At 40.9% G+C, this 12,090-nt stretch overlaps 1 protein-coding gene across 4 annotated transcripts in view; it reads right to left on the bottom strand.

The window, feature by feature from the left end:
* The window catches only part of MSL3 (MSL complex subunit 3), a 23,127-nt gene extending 13,681 nt beyond the window's left edge, over window positions 1-9,446 (bottom strand). For 2 of the 4 annotated variants that reach the window (XM_026062903.1, XM_026062904.1), the window contains exons 1-9: window positions 9,269-9,446; window positions 6,731-6,813; window positions 6,043-6,138; window positions 5,390-5,490; window positions 4,395-4,486; window positions 3,485-3,607; window positions 2,878-3,038; window positions 712-870; window positions 32-294 (exon numbers count right to left, since the gene is read on the bottom strand). In XM_026062903.1, coding sequence (XP_025918688.1) covers window positions 32-294; window positions 712-870; window positions 2,878-3,038; window positions 3,485-3,607; window positions 4,395-4,486; window positions 5,390-5,490; window positions 6,043-6,138; window positions 6,731-6,813; window positions 9,269-9,367 — 1,177 coding nt within the window. In that variant the 5' untranslated portion in view covers window positions 9,368-9,446. Of the gene's footprint in view, window positions 1-31; window positions 295-711; window positions 871-2,877; window positions 3,039-3,484; window positions 3,608-4,394; window positions 4,487-5,389; window positions 5,491-6,042; window positions 6,139-6,730; window positions 6,814-8,375; window positions 8,744-9,268 lie in introns of those variants that run through there. The other 2 variants (XM_026062902.1, XM_026062901.1) reach the window with 2 other exon arrangements.
* Between the last annotated feature and the right edge of the window lie 2,644 nt (window positions 9,447-12,090).

Here is a 12,090-nt window from a genome sequence, read left to right as displayed (position 1 = left end):
TTACAGTAACAATTTTAATATCAAAACTCACTTTTTTCCAGGTGCAAGAAGAGCTTTGGCATAGAAGCTGGAGTCTCAAGATGCCGCCGTTTAGGTTGCGGGGAAGCACTACTTTCTGATAACCTGTCACAGTTAGAGGTATGGCGCGTAGAACGTCTCAGTGACTGCAGAATTTCAGGTTCAGCTTTTCGTCTTTTTGGTGTGGCTGGCTCCCCTGTCGTAGGCTGGCTGTCTGTTGACTGAGGTGTTGGTGGATTCAGAAGAGGAGGACTTGGGGAAAGCTCCTCCTGATTTCTAGGAAATAAAGTCAACTTTACAAAAACGAGAAGTTCAGGGTTCTGCCCCAGAACAGATCTTTCTAGTTTCACAGATCTTGTTAAATACTTGTTCAAATTAGATAGTCTCCTCCCCAAAAGTGGAAAAATTGATGAAAGCTTCTTTTAGATGTTATTTTCCCCAAGTACAGACATTTACTTATTTTCAAATTTAAGAGTTAATGACATCAATTTACATTTCAAACCTTTTCACAAAGTTACAACATAACTCCATGCCAGTCAGTACCCTCTCATTTGTGAGTTAACCAGATAAAAGAAATGTTTATAAAATGCTGAACCTTTCTGTAAATTGCTTGCCTATTCTAAATATATAGTCATGTTCAATTGCATTTTCCACATGAAATAAGTGATATTAAATTAATTATACCCAACCTACCTACTGGTGTTTGTTGAATTTTCTTTGATTGGAAGAAAGAATTTTGATGAAGTCACCTTTTTAAATTGGGCTTGTTCATAAGGATAGAGCAAAATCAATGGAAGTGTGAAGTCAAAGGTTATTCGCAGCCCATCCACCATCTCTTTACATAGCTCAACACTAGCAGAGGGAAGAAAAAAAAGAGAGGAAAAAAAAAAGATCTGTTCTTAGATTATGAAGTTCAAAGCTGCACATTAACATTTTTCAGTGCGATTGTGGGAAATTCCCCTTAAAGACAGATGTATTAGCTATTATATGCTCTGATTTCACCAATATGCAATCATAAGCAATTAAAAGCATATTTAAGAGACAGTGATTGTTGCCAATAACTTCAAACAAATGGAAGTTAAGTGTTTGCTTAATAAGCTCAAACAAAATCACACAATTGTTCTGTTGCATTACTGTTTACCAGATTAGTAACATTCATTTCACTGTAGGAAATTATTTATTTATTGTAGGAGTGGATCAGGAGTTTTTCATGGAAGCATTATTTTGGTTTTCCAAGTTTACAATTGTCAAAAAAAGGAGAGAGTCACCTGACAGAAAATATTAATATTCAATAGATTGAATTTCTGTCTAAAAGGCATATGCAGAAAATGATCTATAGCAACCAAGGTGCAATTTAAGCTGTGCTTAACAGCTCTCCAGTGAATCAACAAAATTGGATATGCATGCAATGAAACAGATCAGGTTCCACCAGCCTACTCCTGATAACTAAAGCATCACATTTAGAAGCTACTAGGAATTTCTGATTTAGGTTTCTGTAAAAAGCTCACCAGGTTAGGTGGTGGGAAAACGTGCTGTTCCAAGCAAAGCTAAGAACACTGGGTCCAGCCCAAACCCAACTATCACCTCTACGAAGGCATTCACCTCTCAAATCTCAATTGCATATATGTGTATAGTAGCATGATTTGATTCTGTCAAAATGACTTAAGTTAGAAAAATCCACTCCTCCCTTTATAGCTGCTTAAACTATTGCAGGTTTTGGTTTTTTTTAAATTTAAATTGTGTCAGAGGAACAACGTATGAAGAAATTCCATCATGTCTAAGAAGGGCAATTACCTTCTGTGAGAAAGCAGGTAATGGCAATACAATGTAGTGGTCACCATGATCTCTCCTATCTATAGTCCCATTGCCAAAATTATAAACATTTTCCCTAATAAAACACCTTCTTTATCGCAAAATTCACATAAATATACTCCTTCTAAAAGGATGATATGTGATTATCTGTGCATATTTCTGATGTCTCATCTAACTTATTGTTTGGRAGATTATACTACAAAGAAGGAAAGTATCACTAATATAACAAATGACATATCAATATAAAGTGAAACACTTGCACAAATCAAGATATTACAAGGCATAATTGGGGAAAACTGAAGTAGAATGTGGTAACAGAAATTACAACTTATTTTCTATAAAATATAAGATTGCAGCCCAACAGAGTTAGATAAAGAGCAATCTAGTCTATTATTCAGAATCTTTACATAAAATTCAGACTGCAGCCACATAGGCTAAGTTAACAGACCTTCAATTTGTAGCACTGTAGAAGACTAYACAGCTCAATTTACAAAACAGCAACTAAGATGTAATAAAAAAGGTTTTCAATTAAGATTGGTGCTACTGAACACATTCCATTTCCCTATATATTGACTATAGGATTTAAGATCATTTGTCATAAAAAAACACACCTCCAGTTGGAGTTCTCTACTTTAAGTGCTCATATGAATATATTCAGTTCATACTTTGTTTTATAAAAGATAAATATTTTAAGTTTTATTTCAACAGAGKAATTCTCGTATCAGAAACTCTTTCAGTGCTCAAAATAAATTCTTAACACAGACAGAAGCAACATGTTCTTCCAAAACAGCTCACAATATTTACAGAAACTTAAGTGACAAAAAGGGATATTGATGCTTTTACATGTTTACTTTTTAGATTATAGGGACTCTCTCACCAATAAACAAATTTTTGCTATTACTGTACTTTACATATTTGTCAAATATTTTAAGCCCCATACATAAACATACATCAAAGTATAAATTCACAGAGCTGAACAGCCTTGAAAAATTACACCTGAAACATTCATTTTTTTGTGACAACCGTGCTGGACTAAAGATCACTTACTTCTTCTCTGGTGGCACATAATGAAGGTTCATATTGGCATGTGGAGTCATTTGATGGTGTCGAGATCTTTCGTTGGCTGAAAAAGCAGCATTAATAGCAAAATGTTTCACATATGACTCCAGGATGGTTATTATATTTGTCTGACAAGGAAGCTTCACGAGCTGAAAGAGAAACACAATCTAATTAAAACAAACTACAACATGAGCTTCTGAAGTATTGTTTATTAAATCAATCTCTATTGAATGAATTTGTTTCAGGAGTGATTAACTCAATCCTTAAACTACTTTTTTGATCAATCCTTTATAAACACCTAGAGAAACAAATATATGGTCAGGTTGACTAGCTTACTATATTTCAAGCTTTAAAGAACAGTCTGCATCCTAAAACACAATTAAGTACTGAGATGTTCACATCCTTAAATGCAAGGACAACTCATTGTTTTAGCTATAGAGAAGTCTGCTCCCTATACTCTTAAATCATTTTTCTTCCTTATACTCTAAGATTACCTTTGCACTAAAGTTCAAAAAAAAAAAAAAAGGAGTTGTTCTATGCAAGAACTATTTTTGACACCTCTATGCATATTCATTTCATAGCTCCTATTTCATACCCGTTTCCTTCTGTTAATATAGTAACAGTCTTCTTCAAGCTTCTTTTTCAAGACTTCAGGAATTTCTATGCTTATTGCTCTTTCTTCCATGTCCCTTTTTGTGTGACTGTCTTGTTCTTCTTTCTACAACAGACCACAAAAACAATATTGGTTGTGCTTATTAATATCAATGAAAGAGCTTCAACAGTCAGAACAGGCTGTAACAATGAAACAAAAATAAAAGTTATTTTTACAGTACAGTAAATATTTACTTAGAGTAGTCTTACTGTAAGCAATTTAACAATACTGCTTTCAAATCATTTGCAAATTCAATTTTAAAACTATTTTTATTTGCCATTTGCTGAAGTATTTAACACAAAAGAACAACTAGAAATTTGTTCTGCTACTTCAGATCAACCACAACTTAGTAGTTAGATTCCAAAGAGACCTTCAAGAGCAACTGTTTTCTGCTGTATTTGGTTAATGCATTAAAAAAAAAAAAAAAAAAGTCAAGTATCTTCCAAATTCTAATTTAAGATCAGAGCTGAGGTCTTCACAGTAAAATAACTTCAAAACCCAGAAAAATCCTGCTTGCTATTAGGATTTGCCCAACCTGACCAGACTAACAAAACTTTACAGCACCTATAAATATGGGTAATAGTTTGCTAGTAAGCCTCGTGTAGAAAGAGGAAAGTGAACAAATTTGTAATTTTGGATTAATATTGAAGAATTCTACAGGAACAGGACATCTTATATAGTTTTCAAAACCTCAATTACAGCAAGTACTTAGTAAGAATAAACAAATTATACATGTTGATTCCAGCTATATACTGGAATATACTACACACTGTGGCCTATACTTCAGCCGTTTCGATTTTCCCAGAGTTTGAAATAGTCTTAAATATTATTAATTTAAGGAGCTCATGAATACCATTTCGGTCCTCTCTTCAATGTCACTTTCTTCACTTTTTATTTCTTCATCTGTTCCATCATCACTGTCATCAGAAGAAGAACTACTTATAGCTGTACAAAAGAGAGATTTTACATATTTATCTCACATATTACATCACAGAGGTTTAGCTCAAACAATTATAGGCCTAAATTCAAAAAGTAACCAACCTGTTATATTTAATTAAAATTATTCATCATCATTAAACATGCAAATTATATCTACAGCACACAATAAACTTTTTAAATATGTAAAACAAGAGAAGCTGACAGGAAGTAATCATGCATCCCCTCCAATTGAAAAAAATCACTCACTTTAGAAAACTCCCTAGATTTCTGAATACCAACAGATCTTTTCAATTTTTACTGGACTTCAGTTGTGAATAGGGGATTAATGTATTAATCATTCAGTGAGGAGGTCTGGATTCATGCAGCACCAGTTGCCAGAACATCAGTTACGTGCCAATCTTCCTTCTGGCTTTCAAAGTGCAAAGAAAATTGCTATAAAACAAAAAAGGTGGCTTAAGACTGAAATCAGCAACAAGTCAGCTGACAAGAGAGACACCTTCCAGGTAGACTGGGGGAAAAAAAAAAAAAAAACCTTACTGCTTCAAAACACACACAGAAACATTAGTAGGAAAAACATCTTGTTTCCTACCACCAAATAAGAAAAACCTTGGTAATATTACACTAAACAAAGCAGCATTAAGCTCCAAAGTCACTGATTAGACCAGTTGAGTGGAGGTGACATGGAAAACAAAGCTTCTGAAGCACAAAAAGAAAGAAACAGCACAGGAATTAGTTGCTTAGTCTGAAACAAAGTACGTTCACTCTTCGTATGGCTGCTTCAGTGTACTTCAAACAGGACCATGATACTCCTGTATAAACCTACTAGCAAGTTACAGCACTCACTATACCCCTGGCTTAAGAAACTAAAGACATCATGTCAGTTATCACAAAGAATGAAAACAAGCTCACAGTTTTCACTACTCTCGTCATTTTCCTCAGCAGGAAGGCTTTTTAATACAGAGTCAACACCAGGCAACCTGCAACGTCTCTTCTTTCTTCCCTTTCTTCTCCTATAGAAGGTAAAATGGTTCACTTAAATTTAGCTAACATTATTTGTTTATCCTAGCTAATGACATTACATGCAAATGCACAGGAAATGCATGTTTGTGGTTATTTTTATTAATGTTGTAATAATTTGGACAATGTTTATTTGAGAGTGGATACCTTAACGTCTGTACATTACATCATACTCCTGTTCTCAAGCCAGATCCTCAAGCCATGGCCAAGAAACATTAGATTAGTGCCTTTGGCTGAAAATTACTTCAGGTTCTCCTAAGTTATTTTCAAGTACAATTCTTTGGGAAGATGTAGATCCAATACAAATGCATTTTGCAGCAGTAAAGAACAGTGTGTAATTATTAAATGTGTTAGTCCTTTGGAGAGTACTTTAATGATAACATATAGATATCTACCTTAGTATAAGAAAAGTAGCTCCCTATAATACACTGACTGTYGATATCTACCATTTACAGTGTGAGCTTAGAGATCAAACTCACTTGTAGGCACCTAAATGTAACTGTTTGAATCTGAAAATGAATCCTTAATACCAAAGGGTTTCTTACATGCGAGCCACAGCCTTCCGTGCCAATTTACGCTGTAATCTGCGATTTTCGTCTGTATCACGAAGAACATGATCTTCAGCTGCCCATCTATCCCAGCTAGTAAAAGGTCAAAAGAAAATTGTTAACACTTAGGAAYAGATTCCACTGACGATTACTGGTGAATTAATATACATTATACCTACACAGTACTGTTTTAATGTCATTCGGAAGTAATATTTAGAGTTGTATCACAAGGCTTGCAATCTTTTGTATTTTTATGGCTTCAAATCTCAAGATAACTTTATAAAGCTCTCAAATTTGGACTTAGGATGGTCAGAGATTGCATTCATCTACTGACCTTGATAATTAAACAACTTAGACATAGATTTAACAAAGTATTTAAGCTGCTAATTCCTTGTTTTTATTAATGGGAACCTAGGAGCCTGAACAATAGTTTAAACAGTTTGAGCCACAGTTATATGCCAAGGACACATATTGTACAAAATTTAAACTTCCAGCTATGAAAACAGAACTATCAAAATTTATGGATAAAAACCAATGTGTTAACATGTGCAGGTATATTAAAGACATTCACAAAACCAAAAATACTCACATAAGCATGATTTTAACAAAGTCCTCTGATTTACTGTTTAATTTTGTCTTTGCAGAATAAAATGGAAGAATTAAAACTGTGCATACAGGTTCTTACCTTCTGTTCCAACCATTAAAATGGATCAGATATTCTGGAATCTTTCTGCCTTTCTCATCTTTTCCAACAACAATATCAACAATCTGAAAAAAAATATTGAATACCATATATTAAAAAGCTTGAAAGAAAGCGAACTTTCCAGCATTTAGGGAATTTAAGCATGTGGAAAAAAAGAAATGTTTATTTACATAAAAGAAATATTCCTAAAGTTTTGCCAGTGAATATCGATATGAACAGAAAACATGGATTATACTCAATGGCCAAAGAAGTTGTTAGCTTTTTTTTTTTTAATATATATATAGAGAGGACTTTAAAAATTGAGGACTGCTAACCACCCTTGTCCTGTTCTCAAACTTCCAATGCTTTCAAGACAGAGAACTGCAAAACAATGTAGAATCACAATATGAATATGCAGATATACCACAGCTGTGCAAGTAACATGTTCTCCTGTGCTTGCTCTCTCTTCACATCCTCAAAGCAGGAAACAATGTAATGCTACATATAAACCTCAAAAGCATTGCTCTTTTGAACAACACAACATTTAGCCATGAAACATTAAAACGTTTTGTGAATATCTGAGCATTTTTCCCTTTCACCCATGTAACATCCTCCTCTCCGGCAGACAAAAGCTTGTTTTGACTGAACCAGAATGAGCATAAGCATAAGCCATGATTCTTGCTAGTGGCATTTTCTGATCAACTTTTTAGGCAGGATCTTTCACCCAGTGGAATGACACACAGATACATTACTGTCACTTTCCTTTCTCTTCCCAGGAAACAAATTCAATTTAAAAAAAAAAAAAAAAGGCAGAAGCAGTCAGTCTGAAAGGACCTGAGCTCAAGAGAAAAAGATATTTCAGAGGGATCACTAGGAAGATTATCAGGACTAGTAATAACAAAGGAATGGTTCTGGTGGCACCTGGAATGACTTTGTATAGACCATGTATCTCAAGGTACAGCCAGCAGTCAGGCTACATGAGGGTATAACTTGGAAGTTGAGTCCAGAATTTAAGAACTATCAAGCCTGATGGAGCCAAGGATAGCTTTGCTGGGGCTTGGGGTATTTAAAAGCAGAGAAGAAAAGGAACAATTAATTTTTGCACCCAGGTTAGCTCTAGGGCTGGCAATTATAGTGCAGCAGGTTGGGGTAGTCAGAATGTAGGGATACACATACTAACAAAAGGGCAGCTCAAAAATATTAGAGTAAGAAAAGGAGGAGATCCTCATTCTCAAAGGAGTTTGAAAACACTGACCTACACCGCTACCAAACTTGCAGCAAGAATTTGGTGGGGAATCCACTTGCCATATTATTTTTCATCATTCACAGTAACTGAAAAGAACTCTGCTCGCAAATTAGGAAGAGAACATTTAAGACTGAAAAATTACTTCAACGGTGTCCCACTAGTACCCAAAAGCAACACTGTATTTGCATAAAGCTCTATAATTATAACCATTACTTTTAAACCAGGCACAAGTGAGTCAGTGACCTCCTATCCAACACTTACAGTGCACCACTGACTACTACATTATTTCTGTACCATCAGTACCATTTAAACCCCTCTGAAAAGCAGAGGGAACACTAGGAARGCGGAAGAAACCAAGCTACCTAGGAAAGCGAAGGGAAGAAAACAAGCTTTCAGAATTACTTTGCAGGCGACCAGCCGCGAGCGGAAGGCAGGAAGGGAGTTTGACACTTTCAAAGCCGCTCGGCTGCTCCGCTCTCTACCTGACGCGAGAGCACGTCCCCAGCAGCCGCGGCTCCATCCGCTCTTTGTCACCCGGGCAGCGGGACGCCTGCGCAGCGCTCGCCAGCGCCAGGCCGGAAGAAGTCCCGCGGCCGCCCGCACCGAGCCGCAGCCGGGCGAGGGGCACGGCTGCCACATACACCCTCCCCCGGGCGGCGGTGCCAGGTTAAGAGGGGGCGAAACAGAGCCGAGCCCCGGCGGAGGGCCGGGCTTACACACTCGGGGAGCGATGACGGCGGTACAGAGGAGGGGGGAGGCGGGGAAGCGGCGCCCAACGGCAGCGGAGTGGCCGCCCGGGCCGGCCGCCGCGGACACAGCAACGCTGAGACGGCGCCCGCAGCCGGCGGAAGGAAGGGCCCGGTGGAGGGGGGGGGGAGCGCGGGCCCCTTCCCCCGCTGCGGCAGGGCGTCGCCTCCCTTTGTCTCCCGGCCCCGTGACGGCGGGCAGCTCCCGCGCCGCCGCCTCTCTTCCAGCCTCCTTCCCTCCCTCCCTGGGGCCGGCGTCCCTCTCCCGCAACAAGTGCCGGTGAGGGGGCCGCCTCGCCCCCTCCTCCTCCGGGTCCAAAGCCGCCGCCGCCGCTGGGAAGCCGCTTCCCCCCGTCCGCACGCCCGAAAGGGGAGCAACTGCGGGCGCGCGCAACGCCCCGCGCTAACGGCAGCAATGGCCGCGGGCCGGACTCCGCGGCGGCCCCGCCCCCCCGCGCGCTCTTCCTGCCCTGCGCGTCTCGCCGCTGGCGGGCGGCGGCGGCGGCGGGGGAAGAAGGGGAGTTGGGGGAGGTGCGCGCGGCGGGTCACCTTGGCATCATAGAGCACTTTGGCCTTGGTGGGGTCGGGCTCGAAGCAGAGAACTCTCTCCCCCCGGTGGAACTTAAATTTCATTCCCCGCGAGGTCATTTGTTCATCATGGCGCAAAGTAGAGAAGCCCCGCGCCCCGCCCGGGTGGGCGGGGCCGGGGCCCGCTGCGCCCCGCCCCTCGCTGCCCGCCGCTCCTCAGGCGGTGGCGGCCGCGGGAAGGAGCTGGGGCTGGGCGCGGCGGGGCTTTCCTGCCGTCCGCAGCTGGCGCGGAGGGGGGAGGAGCCTCGCCGCCCCCCTGCGCCCGCCCTGCCGCTGCCGGCCATGCGGGGTGCGCGGCCCGGGAGCGGGCGAAGGGAAGTGTCAGCCCGGCGGGAGGTGGCGCTGCTCCCCGCCTCGAGCAGCCCCCTCGGCCGGGCCCGGGAATCGGGGTGCGGTGCTGGGGGAGCGGAGCGAGCCCGGGTTTGGGCACGCGGTGAGCTGTGCTGCACGGGGCATGTTTCTTCCTACGGAGCGGCGTCCAGAAGAGCTTCAGTACACCTGCGAGATCCTTTTGTCTGCTACTGCTTCGCCTGAGCACTGCCACACTGTTCCCATTTGTTGCCCTGTCTTTCTGTTCTCTACTCAGCAGAGAATCATCTTGTACTCTCAAAGTGGCTATTTATGTATTGTAACCTTCTTCAGGGTTTGCTTTCGTCTGTGTTGTTCTTTCAGGCTTCCTACAGGAAAATAAACTAGAAATAAATAAGATGTTGGACTAGAAACTCAGTTTCCTAGAGTTTGATTTGTTTCCAATGTTCAGTTTCAAATACAGTGTCTTGAACAAGATGCAAATAGTGGAAATAATCAATTTGCATTTTTTCCAGCACATATGCTTTATGCTGACTGATGCTTGGAAGGGAACTGGGGTTCAGGCATGAGACTACTGCAATTTCCACACACTGTTACTGGATGCCTCCTCAGGCCATTACAGTTTTGATACCAATTCTGCATTTCTTACATGAGACCATAACAGAGCCAGGAGACCTGGGCTTAGCCAGCCTCATACAACAACCAGTTAATTTGTGATTATTTAGCATTTCTGAAGTTGCTTTTCTGTTAAAGKTGTTCAGGAGGTAGAGGGCCATAAACAGAAAGAGGCAACTGAGCCTCTGATGCAACTGAGCATACGCTGGTCCAACCACTCACTGGTGCTAATGCGTAGGGAGGTTTAAGGTATCTTTCCTTCCAGTGTCCAAGGCTGGTAACAAAGCTGGAAACTGGCAGGAATATCTTGGGAAAAGATAGGAAACCAGCGTCATAGTAGGAGGTTTCTGAAGGAAAAAGGGGGGGTAGATGTCCAGGGAACAAGATTCTGAGAGTATACTTGAGGCCTGATGATAGGTTGTATTGAGTCCTAAATTTGTTTTGATTCAGAACGTAGTATTTTTTGTAGCAGGAGGTGGGAAAAAATGGCAACTTGCTGGTAAGATGGGATAGAGTGAGAGAGGCCACTTAAACTTACAGAAGACAGGAGCTGTGAGAAAACCAAGGGAGGGTTCCCTACATTGTTTAGAGCTCACTATTGCTTAGGTCAAAAACAGTCCCCAAGAATGAATGCATCAACTGCAGAAAATCTTACTGAAGCTCCTAAAAAAAAAAGGAAGGAAGGAAGGGAGAAAGGAAGAAAGAAAGAGAAAGAAAGAGAAAGAAAGAGAAAGAAAGAGAGAATGAAAAAGAAAGAAAATAAAGAAAGAAAGAAAAAGAAAGAAGGAAAGAAAGAAAGGAGAAGAAAATGGTGCTGGACACCTGCAGAACGTCAGCAGATTGCAAGGCACTATCATGTTTAAAAGAAACAAAAAAAGCAGAACAACAAACTTGTGCTTGTGTCCCTCCCTCCAAACTGAGGTGCCAGGTACTCACACCAGATGATGCTCCAACCATTTCTGTCCTGAAAGCCTCATGTATTTCCATGCTATCTCAAAGATTTGCCCCTCCATCCCTCCATTTCCATTTCCCTGGGTTTCCATTTCCAGACTCTTTGCATCTCGTTCCTCTTGCCTCAGCTTCTCCCAGTTAGCCCCAGCCCATTTCAGTTTCCATGAAGACTTTACTCCTCCAGCCTTTTGCCTCAAATTTCTTCTCACTCATGTTTTCTAATGCCCGTATACAGTTCTGTGCCATAGGCACCTGAGGTCTACTTTTTGCCCTTTCTCCCTTCTCCCTGCCCCCACACTTGGAAACATGCACATGTGCGTATGCTCTTATCTCTCTTAGCCACCTTCCTGGATCACCCTTGCCAGCAGATCCCCCACCGTGCCAGATCTCTCTGCAAGGCTTTTAAAAACCTGGATGTGAGCTGCACTTAACTAAAATRCACCCAGATGGAGCTCTGAGAGCAGAAGGATAAGCTCTTTCAGGAAAAAAACGGCCCTGTGGTAGTGTTACCCAGGAAGTGCTTAGATCTACCAGAAAACTAAATACAGAGCATCCATTTTCAAAGGTACCACATTCTCCATAGCGAGGATTGCCAAATGGCTGAGCACAGCAAAAAGAGCTATGGTCATTTGGAAAATGATTGCAATGCATGTTTATGTACATACCATACGTGCAATGTCTGTGATATATTTGTCATATATATAGCATATAAACAAAAGGTACAATGCAAGATGTATCAGATTTACCAAAGCCTGAAAAATAATATTCACTTTTATCCAACAAGTCCATTAAAAAAATAAAAACAACAGCAACAAAAAAAGCAACTACAGGGCTCTACAAGGCTTGACTTCTTTGGGTTCAATGTCCAAAATGCCGAGGAAAAGGAAGATGGGTGAGGGCTGGGAAAT

Source organism: Apteryx rowi, unplaced genomic scaffold, assembly GCF_003343035.1.
Source record: "Apteryx rowi isolate R43461 unplaced genomic scaffold, aptRow1 scaffold_196, whole genome shotgun sequence".
NCBI lineage: Eukaryota > Metazoa > Chordata > Aves > Apterygiformes > Apterygidae > Apteryx > Apteryx rowi.
This window is presented reverse-complemented; position numbering and strand designations above follow the sequence as displayed.